At 44.0% G+C, this 16,310-nt stretch overlaps 1 protein-coding gene across 1 annotated transcript in view; it reads right to left on the bottom strand.

Moving 5' to 3' along the window:
- BMPR2 (bone morphogenetic protein receptor type 2) overlaps nucleotides 1-16,310 on the bottom strand; it is a gene marked incomplete at its 3' end in the record, with an annotated part of 73,011 nt that overhangs the window by 16,822 nt on the left and 39,879 nt on the right. Inside the window, exon 4 of the mRNA XM_080346874.1 lies at nucleotides 343-453. Within this exon, the coding sequence (XP_080203000.1) occupies nucleotides 343-453 (111 nt within the window). The remainder of the gene's footprint in view (nucleotides 1-342; nucleotides 454-16,310) is intronic.

Here is a 16,310-nt window from a genome sequence, read left to right as displayed (position 1 = left end):
GGAAGGACATCAATAGAGTCCTGCATAATCTTCTTGGAGTCGGTGAAATCAGCAGTGAAGGTGCCGATAGCTACAAACTTAAGGCTACCGGTTGCACAACTATTTTGATAATTGAATGTCATCGGTAAAAGCTCCAAAGCATCTTCACGACCTCCCTTAAGCTGTGCTGAGCAGAGGGTTTGCTGAAGTGGTCCCCAAAATGCCAGCGGGGAGAAACCATGGGTGTCTCTGGGCTGCTGTGAGAGGGAGCGCTGTGTACAGACCGAGGAGAACACAATGCAGCGCTGGGAGAAACAGTCGAAAGAACAATTAGAAAGAGAAAACAGGCTCGCCAAACCCTACCTGCGAGCATCCTGTATCCAAAGAACAGAGCGGCAATCAGAACAGCCAGGACGGACACAGATGCGAGGGCAATAACTATCGTCTCATCTCGATGGAAAGAATGAGAAGAATCTGGAAAAAAAATAAAATAAAATAAAAAATGAAGGCTTTACTTGTAAATTTGAAAGAATCGGCACGATAAAACATGGATTGTTATCACAGCAGTGAAGAAAAACCACTGTGCTGCTATCTGCGCCGTATTCCACTTTCCTGGTGTGAATGGGGTTTGTAACCTTTACAAGTATTTTTAATTCTTTTCCTCAGAATGAAAATCTCCAAGTTTGCTAATAATGCTGCCAGTGTGACGAACAGCGAACATTTTGTATCCGAGTACCTACAACACACATTAGATACAAGTCAATTCGTGCAGGTACTTCAGCACACTTTGCGGTTTATCTTTTTCAAGGTAACATTTGATTTTTGTCAAAAATGGAAGTATTTTGCCTTTTTTTTTCCCTGAGGGGGAAAAGGTTTTCAAGCACCAATTTGTTGGTGTCTTGCATGCTCAGGTTAACGCTTCTCCACGTCAGATCCCGGTCTTGCTTCTTGCAGCCGTATAAAAATTCAGCCACTTTAATATAAAAATCTATTACTGCAGATATCCCTCTGATGTCGGAATCACTGGAATGTGGCGCTACAAGACCTCGTTTACTTTGGCTTCAAAACCAAGATTGGGAACTATGTTTAAACTTGTCTTATATATTGCTAAAGGTACTCCTTAAAAGACTGTAACGAGACCGAACTATTCGAAAACCCCAAAATATAAAATGGCTTAAACATTGGGTAAAATTTTAGGTGAGAGTGAAATACAATTTATCCCAGTCCACATTAGCTGAAAAAACTGATGAGTTCACTTTGCTTGAAGTGCATTTAAAATAAATGAAACGTGATTCGCTTATTGCATTTCCTGGTGTGAACAGACACAAGAGAACCGCGAAAGGGGAAAAAGCAAATTGAAAAGACGACAGCTTCCATTTTTACAGAACCGTAATGGTATGAGGAAATAATAAAAAGCTGGTGAAACAAAACACCAGAGAGAATTTCAGCTGTGATAGAAGTACAGGAAAAATCACCCACCAAAACCAAGATGCTTGTATCTTATAAACCCTTTTAATAAGAGGGAGCTGGTGCTAATCACGACACCATCAAATTCACATTTGTTCCGTCAAAAGAAATATCATCACTGCTGGTTTTGGTAAATTAGTTTCACTAAGAAAATAAGCTATTGCCACAGAGCCAGAGTTGTGACCTGCATTGCGAGGAGGTGAAAAGATACGCATTACAATCATCTCAATGAGGAGTTCCAATATGCACCTATATATCTAAAACCACATGATCATAAAGGAAACGGTCACGTCACACAAAGCTATATGAAACACTACACAAGCGTAAGAAGCTGAATAATTGCTGACAGGGAAACTGGAATTTGCATTGCATTGGCTGAACTTATTTACATTGACAGCCAGTCATTGCCCACCAAGGACAAGCTTACTATCTTTTATTTGTAAATCTGCAGAAAAAGCACAAAACAAACACAGTGACAAAAAGAACAGATGGCTCACAAAAAGTGTTATTTCTTCTTTGTATGACTAATAACTTCTGATGTCGTCAAACTATCAACCTTCCTTAAATAGAACAGAAAGGACATGGCACCTATCGACCCAGTTTTAAAACCTTGCAAAGCTTAAGAAAACTCTTACTAGCTAATTCATTCTTTCAATCCCTCTCTTTCTTTGGATATGTTTCATCTTCAGCATTTTACAGCAGCTCTTGACTTGCCTTTAAATGCCTAGATAAGAAATGCTAGAAAAGCCAAAACCAGACAGGACCTCTCAAGGCATTTGCAGAGGTTTGCATTTCCTCTTAGCTATTTTTAAGTAAAATAATACATATTTTATATATACATCTACAAGCCTTGGTATTATTTGGAGATGCACTTTAACTCACCACAAGGCACATCAGTGTGGGTCAATAAAAGTAATTACTGACCTTTGAGCAAGTCACTGCTTAAGGATGAAATGATGAATAATAATAAAGAATGAAATGAGAATGTTTAAATAAGAATCAAACACACAGGTATACACATTTCTGTTCATGTTTTCTTCCCAGGTCCAGCTGCATCACAGAGCACACACATAGAATTTTGTGCAGAAAGAGCTTGCTGGTCTGAAATTGTTCAGAACCAGCAACACTAGTAGCTTAGTATTATTCCCAACCCAATGTATAGCATAAAAAAACCCAATAGCATATGCTGAGCAGAATTAGCTGCGCACTCCAGAAAATCCAGTGATGAAGGAGTTGACTGCAAAGCCAAATTCTGCCCACACTTGTTCACAGGAGATATCGGCAAAGCTTCTTCAGGCTTCTGTCACCGAAAGCAGAACGTACCGTAGGTGCTTGTTCCATGGCTATTTATATGCGGGGGTTTTACTTCCAACTTCCACCTAAGCCCCATGAGCTAAACCCAAAAAACAAAACGAAAATTAAAACCAACTGTTGTAAGGCCCAAAACATGTGAAGAGCCAACTTCTCACCCCCCTCGGCGGCACAGGGAGAGCACCACACGTACACACTTCGATCTCGAAACATTGCTGCCCGTAACCCTGACACTAGACGACATTTTTCCCGATGTCCACCAATCCCATTACGAAGAAATATCACAGAAAATAGTGTAACAGCCTTTTTTAAGCAAAAGAAACAAAGCAGGAGTGATGAAAACAGCCGAGCTCCTGCAGGCTGGGGAGCAGCTGGTAACCACCAAGCCGCCCTTCCCAGAAGCGTCCCGACCTCGCCATCCATAAAGGGCTTGTTGTTGGCTTCCAAAAACCCAAGTACAACAGCTCCTGTGTACGGAGAGAATGTTGTCAGAGGTACACAGGACTAATTGAGAAGGGATTTCAGAGCAGAGAAGGCTCCTGCGAGTGGGCAGGAGTGAGTCATGGGCCGGCCGGCCTGGCCGGGGTCCAGCGCGGCGCCTCAGCGCAGCCGCCACGGCTCCCTCTCCTCCCATCGCTCCTCAGAGTTTCCAAACGCTCGGGCAGCATCTCTGGTGAATTTATGAGTTAAGCTTCCACATTGCCACACAGCGAGGCTGGCTACGGCTGCCGCCCTCATCGCCCCACGAGTGACACAGGAGGAGGAATGCTGACAGTGCTAACGGCAGCACGAGGGAGAATGTTTTTGCTTCAAATTAAATCTTCTACTATAGACATAAGCTTGTAATATTAATTAATGCAAAAGTATTCCAATTTGTGCCTATGCTTCAAAAAGCTGCTTCTATTATTCCTCTGTAATTTAGCTTTCAAAAATGAAAGCCTCTTTTGTACGCTTCCTGTTTCCGTATTTAAAAATTAGCATTTATCCCACTACCGGAGAACATTTTGAGAACTCAGAGAGAAAACCAGGTACGCACAGCAATGGTGAAGGAGTCTGTAAACACAGAGAGCTCTTCCCGGTGCCACATGGAGGATGTGCCACGGCTGCACCTTCCTCACCCACCAGCCAACACTGTGCAACCTGAACGGGAAAGGGAGCTGGGGGTCCTGGGGACAGCAGGGTGACCATGAGCCAGCACTGGGCCCTTGTGGCCAGGAAGCCAATGGGACCTGGGGTGGGTTAGAAGGGGGTGGTCAGTAGGTCAGAGAGGTTCTCCTGCCCCTCTGCTCTGCCCTGGAGAGACCACACCTGGAATCTTGTGTCCAGCTGTGGCCCCTCAGTTCCAGCAGGACAGGGAACTGCTGCAGAGAGTCCAGCGCAGCCACCAAGATGCTGCAGGGAGTGGAGCATCTCCCGTGTGAGGAAAGGCTGAGGGAGCTGGGGCTCTGGAGCTGGACAAGAGGACACTGAGGGGGGACTCATTCCTGGGGATCAATATGGAAAGGGGGAGTGTCAGGAGGATGGAGCCAGGCTCTGCTGGTGACAACCGGTGACAGGACAAGGGGCAATGGGTGCAAACTGGAACACAGGAGGTTCCATTAAATCTGAGAAGAAACTTGTTGGGGTGAGGGTGTCAGAGCCTGGCCCAGGCTGCCCAGGGGGTTGTGGAGTCTCCTTCTGTGCAGACATTCCAACCCGCCTGGACACCTTCCTGTGTAACCTCATCTGGGTGTTCCTGCTCCATGGGGGGATTGCACTGGATGAGCTTTCCAGGGCCCTTCAACCCCTGACATCCTGGGATTCTGTGACCCCACATCCCCTCCACCCCAATTCATCCTCCCCCTGTGGCCGCTCCAGACAAAGCACCACCGAACCCACCGCTCCCAGCGCCATTGCGCTGGGTCAAGAACCAAGGTCTGTGCTGTGAAAAATTCCAGCCTGGCCGACAAACTGTGAGGAACCCATGCAGAGTTTTCACATTTCCCCCTTCACCCTTAGACAGGCCTTGCCCTGATACTAAAATGAGAAGGCACAAAGTGAACAGAATGGGAAATGTAAGGAAAGACAGTATCCTCCTGTCGCAGCTGGAAACTGTCCTGAAAGCTCCTCTCTACCCCATCTCCAAGGGGCTTGTGCTGGCTGGACTACAAGCGAGTTAATTTTCTTCACGCAGTTGGAAACCCTTATTTTTCATAGCTAATACTGGTGTTTGGACTGACTTTGAGAACAAGATAACACCCCAGGACAGAGCTGATGTTTTTCTCCAAGTAACCTTCCAGTGTTTCCAAGTCGGAACAAAGAGAACGTGAGAGCTCACTGTTATCTGAGCTGTTGTCCGAGAGCCAAGGTCTTTCTGACCTCTCTGTCCACAGGTGTGAGGCAGCTGGGAGGAGTGACATGATGGGACGGACCCTGAGCGACATCCAGACCCATCAATGACAATACTCCGTGCCATTAGCCTCAGGCTTTGTATGTCGGGAGGGTTTTCTGGCTGGGGAGACGACGTTCTGGTTCTGCTCCGTTTCAGTTTGCCACGTTGTAAAACTAGGAAACCCATGGGGAAAAATGTCATTGTGTAATTAAAGGCTTTATCCCAACACAAGCACACACCAGGAGATGGCCTTAAAACTGTGCAGGCAACGATGTTGTTTCCTTCTAATCTTTAAATGTTTGAAGATGAAACCTTGGGCTTTGAAATGTTGTTTTAAAGCTGTATATTTACGTGGTGGTGATCGTATAACAAAGGACATTTACACACAACTTTCCACCAGCTCTCTCTATTGCTATTAAAGCTCCTCGTTCTATTTATAGAAATCTGCCTGCTCTTCATGCAAATGACTCACAGCTGTGTATCTGTCACACAGTAGTAAATACCTAGAAAATAGATGTGTGTGTTTAAGCATTGTATAAAAACATTTTAGAGAAACATACAATTATTCTACATAATGAAAACCAGTTTTAAAAGTAATTACTTATGTTCCCACAGAATCTCTGGTATCATTATACCAGAAGCCACGTGGTCTTACAGCCGATAGATACCAAAATGTTAATATTTATGTAAACGGCCATATCACCAAGTAAGTAGCAACATCAGCCTCCAACAAATAAGAAAAACAGCATCCTCTAAGCGTCACAGCACAACGGTTCCATCTGATCCTTCAAAGCCACCGCAGCTGTACGGCTGATCAAAGTCAGTAAGATTCCACGGGGACTCGAGGATCTGCCTGTACAGATTGCTCGACAAAGCAGCAGAGTCTTCACGCCGTCCTACAACTATTTCTTTGGTGTGATAGATTCAATACGTTCATTGCCAATCTGTTGCACGAGTTGCTTTTCCATTAAAGAATGTTAAGGATGCTGCGGATGAAGGAAAGCTGATGGCTCAGTCAGCAGCGCAGCACGGGCTGGAATCACGGCATCGTTTGGGTTGGAAGGGACCAGAGTCCAACCATTAACCCAACCCTGGCACCACCCCATGCCCCCGAGAGCCTCCTCTCCTAAGTGTCCCCAAGAAGCCCTGGATGGGAGGCTGGTGGGACAAGAGGGCCTTCAGCTTCAGAGTCTCCTTCTGTGCAGACATTCCAACCCGCCTGGACACCTTCCTGTGTAACCTCATCTGGGTGTTCCTGCTCCATGGGAGGATTGCACTGGATGAGCTTTCCAGGGCCCTTCCAACCCCTCACATTCTGGGATTCTGTGAAATACTTGCTTACCACAGCAATAAAAGAAATACCTCACTTCTATAAGCAAACTGCAGTTGAGTACACTTCAAACTTGCCTTCAAGCTTAATGGAAAGCTAATTTGGGCACTTAACCACATACTGGGGACATCTTTATTGAAACAGTCAGAAAAATGTTGGTGTTTTTTTTTCTTATAAAAAGGCTGAAAAAATCTTCTACATTATCCCCTTCTATTGATCTTGGAGCAACGGGACTTCTTCCTTATCAAACCAAAGGGTAACACTGGCTTTAACATAAGGGCACTGTTTTTAAACACTGCATCAAAAAATGCATGTGCTGCAATGAAAAAAAATGAGGAAAGCCTCTTGAAGCTATTTTAAGTTATTTTAAATCCAACGGGCTCAGTGGCTAAACATTCCATGTTTGTAATGTTCCCAGGCACTAAAAATAGAGGCCAAAAAATGACAGCAAAACACTAAAATGCCTGTTTTTACATGGGTGAGCAAACAAACCAACCCCCCCCAGCCCTTCAGCAAGGGCAGCTCTGATCCCATGTGCCTGCATTTGGGAATGGTTTTTCCTGTCCACCTTAGCAAAAGCTGATGAAAAGTGAACTGATTTCACGGACAGGACTGTACGGGGCGCTCATCCCGAGGTCATTTCCCCAAACATGCAACAAAATCTGAATTATAGCACAATTTTACACAACTGTTCAAGTAAAAGCCCAAAATCAGTAGCAACAAGCAGGGTGAGGAGGAGTTCTGACAAAACCTTTCATTGTGTTTCTGGTTTATGTCTGAGCACTTCAGATCTAACGTCCCAAGTCATCTTAATACCATAATCCTCAACTGTAATCATCCTCAAGTGTAGCAAATATTGTCTGTACTAAAACTCCGCTCTTCCTATTTTCTTCATTTCAAGAACGTTTTTCTATGCTTTCAGTACAACTCAGCATAGCGCACATTCTTGTACGTAAAAGGGTTTGTAATTTTAAATCCGAAGGCATGTGCTGCAGAGCTGTGAGTTAAACCTGATGTTTTAGAAACATTCAAGATCGTGTTTGCCTGGCTAACGCAAATTCAAAATATATCCGCGGCTGCTCCACCTCTCCCTACTGTGGTGCAGAAGGGCAAAGCCTAACGTGAAAGTACACGGCCCATTTTCCCATTCGTCCTCCTTCATACCCTCCTGTATTCTCCTTGTTAAAAAGGAACCTTCATCCTCTTTGTAGCCACTTTTGAAGCGCTGGCCCGCGGTGCTGAGGTGTCCTCTGCTCCCGAGGCTGCACAACCCCGCTTCTCTCAGCCTTCCCCCCCGGTCCCTGGATCATGTTGGTGACCGTGGTACAGCAGGGACCGAAGCAGAACACGCTATTCCAGGTGAGCAGAAGGAAATTAAGGAGAAGAGGAGAGGAGAGGAGAGGAGAGGAGAGGAGAGGAGAGGAGAGGAGAGAAGAGAAGAGAAGAGAAGAGAAGAGAAGAGAAGAGAAGAGAAGAGAAGAGAAGAGAAGAGAAGAGAAGAGAAGAGAAGAGAAGAGAAGAGAAGAAAAAGGACCTTGGCAAGATGAGTAATCTCCACTATGTGATCTTAAACTTCATATCTACAGAATCGTAGTTACCTGTGCCACATGACTAACATTGTTCATGTTTAAGTTAACGGGCATCCTTGTGGCAGATGTGAATGGAGTGAGGCACTGGAGCTATGGAACAAGCAGTAGGTTAGAGAAAGAAGGATCTGACTTTTCACTATCCTTTTGAATATGATACATTCTACATCTTGATGCGATATTTGCTTAAAATAATTTGATAGCATACTTTTTAGGTGGCTGAGTTTGTATTCCTCTATATATGTCTTTGTATTAGTTTTGTCTTCTGGTTGTGATTTAGCAAAATGCGCACAGAAATTCCCTGGAGCGAATAATTCATTATGCAGACAGTTTAAGAACATACTTATGTCCCTGTGGTCACTTGCTGGACAAATGGTAGTAAGTCATCCTTGCAAGGGTGTAGTGTCTGTAGTCATCTGTAGTTCACAGCTAGCAGAAGATGTAGCATTGCAGCTGTACAGCAAAACACCGTTCAAGAGGACGAGGTCTTGAATCAGATATTCAGGGTTGGGTTAATGGTTGGACTACCCCTTCATCAGCTCCTGGGTTTCTGTACAACAGTGAGTTCTGTCTCTGGCAGCAGCAGTAGTAGATGAAGGCGTTGTTGGTATCTTGATATTCTTGTGAAACATCTGGCCTTGAAACAGTAGATAACCAATGCAGCTTCTGTTTCCAAGGCATCACCTTCTTCAAACAGACGCTGCATCTGCTGGGAGGGCACACGAGGGGCTATGGTAGACATGTGCAAATGCCTTTTTTTGGTCATTTTTTTTTTTCCAGAACTGGAAATATAAAGCCAAGAAAACCTGGGGTTCTGTTTCTGGCTCAGATCTAGCGCAGCGTGACGGTAGGTGGGTGACTCTGTGCTTTATGTTAGCCGGTTATACAACAGCACCTTCCCTAACCTCAAAGTTATTCTGATTACTTTAAAATAACATGAAGATGAAAAAGACAATAACGATAAGCAGCAACCCTTAGTTTGCACTAATGCAAAATCCCTCTATCGATCGAAGTACTTGATTTCAGAGGAAATGGATGTCGGTTCCTGGTAGCACGAGCACCAGCTGAAACGTCCATCCGTCCATCCATCCATCACTCCCTCCGTCCATCCATCTGTTCCTCTCCATTTCCGGCTCGACCCATCCCTTAAACTGTAAGACTCAAATCAATATCTTCACAAGACACTTATTTACACAAACACGGTGGAAATTAGAATAGGAAAAGCAGCCTTTTGAAAAATGAATACAAAGACGGCTTCTGTCAATCTGATTTACTTAAATCCTGAGTGTGCCGTGAAATCCTGTTAAATGAATGGCAAAAACCTCGAGTCCCATTAAACAAACAGAAATGTGGGGTTTTTTGTGAAACCACAAGATAAAATTAAACTTGAGACTGTCTCGTTCCTGCTGTAACAACAAGGTTACAGCCGCAGCTCATCCCTCCTAACAGTTCACAGGGAATCTCCGAGCGGGTACCGTCCTGCTGTTGTTTCAGACAAGAGTTCTGTTTCCCAACCCATCCTTTCAAAAAGGAGCCCCACGTCTCCTATGATGCCCGTAATGCTTACAGGACGCATTTCCTGTTTCTCTTCCTAAACATCCCTTTGCTGTAACATTTCAAATCCGGGAAAGGTCCGTCAGGAGCCCGGTTCACAGCAATAACGGAGCAAGCTGCCAAGGGCTTGAGCACATTTCTGCCGAACAACAGCGATATAGATAAATTACAGCTGCAGGCAGATATTCCAACGTGGAAAAGCATTTGCAAGTGCATATTTGCTTCTCCAGAAGCAAAACACTGCAGGTAACAGCACCTACCTGGTCACTGTTTCATTAGTGTGCTCCACAGAAGCTGTTCAGACCACTATCTTTAGTACCTTATTTCATTTGGTTTATTCTGGAATAGTCAGTGAAATGAAGGATTCACAGTTTATTTCCCCATTAGCAAAATGTAATTATCATTGTCTTCTTAACTGATAGCTAACACCTCAAGACTATTATGAAAACGTTCTACAGTAGAGCTTGACCTTTTCTCTTTTAATAGTAATAATAATAACAATAATAATAATGAATAATCTTTAAATCCCATTTAACTGATCTATATAGAAACAGTGCCTGACCAACCTGCTGACAGGGCCAGAGAGGGCAGAGAAAAGCTCCCGTTTCTCTTCAAGGCCAGTGACGACTTGTCCAAACCCCAGCTCAGATATTTTCTGTGTGTTCATCCACCCTGACGCGGCTTCACGATGCGTTTTCACCGAGGTTTCCCCGCCCGGACCCGCGTTCAAAGGAAGAACGTTTTGCCAAGTGGCATTTACCGCCGTTCAATTTTGCCTTATTCGCCGCAATTACGTCCTCAAAGAATAGAAACGGAGGGGAACAGAGCAGGTGAATATAACCAATTTGTATTTGCGGCAGTTCAGTTTTAGGAGGCCACACTGGTGTGAACGTGGGTATTTTCTCTGCCCTTGGGTGCTGGGGGTTGCTTTGTGTTTGCTTTTGGTGTTTTGTTTGGTCTTTAAATGGTAAAACCTTCCATGTCAAAAGGACATATATATACAAACTCTACTTGTGTTTTGTAACATTTATCCGAAGTCGTCGGGGTTCAAAGTTCTATTTCTGCATCCCACGCCACCACTTTTTCGGCGAGTTAATGCATTAATGGGAGACACACAACTATGACCAAGCAACCATGATACCAGTAGCTCCACAGGGATGGTCCAGCTGCCCATCGGCCACGTGTTCCTCCAGACCCACATCCAGCCATCTGCTTGTGAGCACATCCATGGGCAGGACACTGAACCCTCCCTCAAAGACACCTGCAAACACCTGCATTGGGCACAGCAAAGAAATCACTTCACACTGCCTAAAGTGAGAAGTGATATACAGAGGATGTCTTACCCTTGCTCAAAGTATGTATAGTTTCGAGGTCAATCCAAATCTCTGGGACAAGGGATTTTTTGCTATTCTACGAAAATATGTACAGGCTTGCAAGCAGTTTTTAAATGAGTTCATGCCACCAGTCTAAAGGAAGCGCAAACCCAGGCCCAAGTTGAAATGCCATCCGCAGATACCTCACACACGTCGAGGAAATAACTGGCCTAATGCCCGGAAACATATACGCAATATTTTGCGGGCTCGGGCTTTAAAATAAATGCATGAATGCTGAAGCACTGAATCTACCTCACGGGAACCTTCAAAGGAATTTAAAAGACCTGGATCCCAAAACTCCTGTTCAGTCTCAATGCAACTTGGTACCAGATTACTTGGGAAGAGCAGTCAGACAGGTACTTATCCTGATATTGGAAGCATAGAAGATAAAAAGAAGAAAAAACCACCAAAACAAACATTCTGCAGATTTGTAAGGGCTGCAATTAAAAGTCAGATTTCCTATCATAAATTCAGTTGTGATGAGAATTGCGACTGGAAAGCCTGTCTCGCACACAAATGCACACAACACAGCCTCCCAACTCCAGGGCTCGGTATTAGTGACCATAGCAACACAGCACTGTGAAAACAACAATAATGAACAGTGTACATCAACAACAGCTATTTCAGTACAGAAGGAAAGAACATCCCTAAAACTATCACGGAAAAAGAATAAAACTGTAATGTGATGGGCACGAGGAACACCACAAAAACTTCAACCTATGGGAAAAGATGCAAAGAAAGGCTCAGTACGGTAATACAGATATAGCTATCACAGCATCCCAGAGTGTCAGGGGCTGGAAGGGCCCTGGAAAGCTCACCCAGTGCAATCCCCCCATGGAGCAGGAACACCCAGATGAGGTTACACAGGAAGGTGTCCAGGCGGGTTGGAATGTCTGCACAGAAGGAGACTCCACAACCCCCTGGGCAGCCTGGGCCAGGCTCTGACACCCTCACCCCAACAAGTTTCTTCTCAAATTTCAGTGGAACCTCCTGTGTTCCAGTTTGAACCCATTGCCCCTTGTCCTGTCCCTGGTTGTCACCAGCAGAGCCTGGCTCCATCCTCCTGACACTGCCCCTTTCCATATTGATCCCCATGAATGAGTCCCCCTCAGTGTCCTCTTGTCCAGCTCCAGAGCCCCAGCTCCCACAGCCGGGACAACACGCATGGGGAGCTGGGTCCCCAGCTACGAAACTGCACATTTGGAATTACACAGTGAGTCGCAGGTTCACCACACAAGTATCCAAGGCTCTTACCTGTATTTGCCACTCACTTTATTAATAATAAATGGCATAAGCCTTTCTTTGTAAGGAAAACAGACTTAAACCCTGATCTCCAGCATGTGGCTGCACGCAGAGATTTTGCCTGGTGTGCTGGAGGGAATGTGACAAACTGCAGTTTATCAAATAGGTCTCCTCACCTTTTCTATCCTCCCAGCAGAAGGTGCTCTGACAGCACAGCTGTGAGAGCAATCAGAGGAAATCAAACCACGCAAAGGACAATCATTGAGTACGTATCCACACAGATAAGCACAAAGAGGCTTCTGCTCCCTCAGCCTGGCACCCCCCGACGTAATTCCAGCTTTGTCTAAAGGTAATTCAAATGTTCTTACAAGCAACTTCTCACGTTGTTGGAAACCAAAAGCTTTCGCTAAGACTGTGCCAGATTGAAATACCATTAGTGTTTCACCTCCAGAGAGCCGCCTCTTTGAAGAGGCTGTATCATAGAGAAAGGAGCCAGGAATCAATGGTAAGTAATGCATAGGATTTTCATTATAGTTTCCAGATAAAGAAAACAAATATACACTGGAAAAGGCTCAGAAAGGAGCAGCGATTAATGATCGACTCTGAAAGCCAACATCTGTCTGAACTCTGATCCAAGCTCCAAAATAACTGGGGACAGCCAGAACATTCCCAAATCATAAGCAGGGCTTGTATTTTGCCAGGTAACGCCTGCAAGGTGCAGCGACTTGGCTAATTGAGCCGGTATAATTTGTTGAGGAGGGTTCCCTAACCACATTCCCAAGTCTTCAAAGGAGAAACGCTTCCCTGTGCTGTACCCGTAACTCAGGTTGAAGTGTTCACATTTATAGCACCCTGTCTCCAAATGTTTGGGCTGGGTGGAATAGTTATTAGAAGCCTCTTACTACCAGTGCTACGTTAGAAGCCCGTCGATGTGCAACGTCCCCAAAAAGCACAGATACATCAACCTGCCTTCTAGAGAGCTCCCAACTATTTCCCGAATTATCTGGGTCGTTCAATAGGATATCTACAGATATCTGCTAATTACCACATTGAATTTGTATGCACAACAATATCTAACTCAGACATTACTCAGCTTTCCCAGTAAACTGAAAAAATCCATTTACTGTATTTGTTTTAGCCAAAGGTATCTGCAGATCTTTAAACCCTCAGAAGTGCACAAAACATACTAACGATAAGCAACTGATTTTCAGCAGAGAAGCAAAGAGCGCCTCAAGAACTTACAGGTACTCCTTGGCTTTAAACGCATGTTTGCACTATTACTGAAGGCAGCAAAAACCTCGTATTATATTTCAGAAAACGGATGTTTCCTTTCTTCGTTCTAGACCTTCAATTCAAATAAAATACTTGTTGGGTAGTACTAGAAACACGCAGGACACTTCAAATGCCAATCAGACCGTTCTGTCCGACAAATAAGCTAAAAGTCACGTTCACGTCTACTTGAGGGCCTGAGATTTCTAAGGAGTCTAAAGTAAAATGCTTTTAGCTCTAGCACTCCACAAACACACTCCCACAACATCAAGATCCCACCTTGCATCCGAAAAGCTTTTAAACAGATTTTTAAAAGAACTTTGCGAATTGTTTTGTAGCCAATGAACCAGCCCAGCTCTGGAGTTGTGTGAGGCTGGACAACAGGCAATGGCTCTTACCAACATAAAATCAAGGGCTTTTTGTTTGTGTGTATGGTTTTTGTTGTTTGCCTGGGTTTAGTGTTTGAAATGTTTCTCCTTTCGCAAATAAACACGTTTGTTCTTAAGTGATTTAACACAGCGTTCAGCATTTTGTAGGCTTGCTGCGTAACTGAACGTAACTCAACACTGAAAAATAACGACAACATTTCCAAAACATTTCCATCTCAGGGCAAATAAATCAGTTTCATCTACCTGATTAAATGTTTCTGTAAGAGCAAAAAATCACGTGTACAGTTTTCTGTCTAAATAGGCCTCGTCTTCACAGCTAACATTTCCTATTCAGATTCCAACTGCACATCAAAGCTTTACTTTTAAACTCAATAAGGATGCAAGTTTAATTTCAAGAGACTATGATGCCTTAGAAGTTAAAACATTCAGTGCTGCTACCAACAATCTTTGAGAGATTCCGCTTTTGATATATCCATTTCTAATGGGAATCACTCAAGTTACTCAACAAGAATTACCAGTTATCTTGGGTGACTTGCAAAACCTTCCGAGGAACTTGGGCTTTCACTTGAATTTCTAAATAACCTTCTGCACTAATTGCTTTAATAATTTGCTGGCTCTCTGCAATGACTTTCGCTTCTACTTCTTCTCCTCTACGTTAATGCACAATAACTATCACCTTTCCCTTAGTTGCAACAACACAATAAATAGTCTTAATAGGCAGACGTTTCCAAAACATTGTCCCTAAGTGATTGTAGCAACATGCACCATGTCGCAATGCCCTTTGCAGTTAATTCATCTCCTGTAACCAAGCAAACAGCAAAAAAATCCACCAAACACAACCAAAAGTTATTTCAAATGTGCATTAAATGTCACGCAGAAAGGCAATTGAAGGTTCAAGGAAATACACGTTTGTCAACAGCTGGCCAAAAATCCAAAATATTTCATCGTAATGGCTGTGTCTTAAATTACTACTCCCAAGAAAAAGCCATAATTTGATTTTCCCCTCCATTACCTGCTCTCTTTTGACAGAAACACATTCAGACACGTCCACGCATGTTCATCTCTATCACCCCCAGTAGTTCAGCACCTTCATTTCCCACAGTGCCCTCAAATGACTCCCTGGGAGGCACCAAATTCTTTGCTGCTCAAAGTAAACTTATTTTAAGAGATATTAAGGCCCCGAATTACTGTCTCAATATTTCTTGCCCTGCTTTATGGCACAGTAAAGGTCATTAAGCCTGTTTTTAAGGCATTATTTGGGCACTGAAGGGAAGACGTGCCTGCCCGACTCCCTGTCATTTCAAGGGACTCGTGCAGATCAGTCTCGCCTCCATCCTTCCCAACACAAGATCTGCTGCTTTGCAAGGTTTGCGATTCCCCCTTTGTTACATATCCGAATCACCCGAAAAATACCATGCAAATAAGGGGAAAACGCTTATTTACAGAGCATTTTCCTAGCTTAGGCAGAGCAGAAATTAAAGACCAGCTCAAACACAAAGTCCGCCCATCAGATACCACATGCAGACCCCAGATGAAATACATGCATTTCAATTACAAATTAATATTGGATGCTAATTCAGCTTCAGTGTGCATTGGATCGGGCCAAGAAACGGCCTCAGGTTGTGCCAGGGGAGGGTGAGGTTGGATGTGGGGATCAATTTCTTCCCCAAAGGGCTGTGGGGCATTGAACAGGCTGCCCAGGGCAGTGCTGGAGTCACCAGCTCTGCAGGGGGTTAAACAGTTAAATTAAAACTATTACTACTTTAATTAAGCTGACGCAGCCGTATGTGTTAATAATTCTTCAAAGTTTCCACAGCATTCCAATTGACTTTTACATATGTATTTATATATGTAGCAAGAAGGCTGGCAAAGAAAGGCCAGGATGGCATCAGCCTGGAAAGGTAAATCCATCATCAATCGCTGTTCTCGAATGCAGAAATCCCAGCTTCCCTCTGCACCCACATCTCAGGGCTCTTGATTAATATAAGTTTCTAAATCCTTTAAAAAGTGCAGCTACTATTTGCTGTCATGAGGAGAAAACCCAACGTCACCTCAAAAATTCTATGTAGCAGTAACGCTCAACTGTTGCTGTCAGGGATATCATACAAAAATATATTCTTACCACTGTCCTCGTTTTGTTAAAAACAAGTTTCTCTTTTAGTGAATGTGCCTGTCAGCTAAAGCTTCATATTAGCTGCATTTTCCTGGAGAAACAGATACATGTTTTGGTAAACACAGCAAAGGAATGTGAAGTTATTGATAAGCAGGAATGGGCATCTCGTGAGAGGGACAACGAGAAACTGGTGACCAAGGAACTGACCAACTGAGCATAACATCCCATTCACATGATACTTCATATAAAAGTGGGAGATCACGACGATCTCATGCCTTTTTCCCTCCCTTTTCCCTTTTCCTTATGGCAACATTAGGAGAGGACCT

The sequence above is a fragment of the Nesoenas mayeri genome (assembly GCF_963082525.1).
Source record: "Nesoenas mayeri genome assembly, chromosome: 6".
Classification (NCBI taxonomy): domain Eukaryota; kingdom Metazoa; phylum Chordata; class Aves; order Columbiformes; family Columbidae; genus Nesoenas; species Nesoenas mayeri.
Note: the sequence above shows the minus strand (reverse complement) of the source record. Positions and strands in the feature narration are given on the sequence as shown.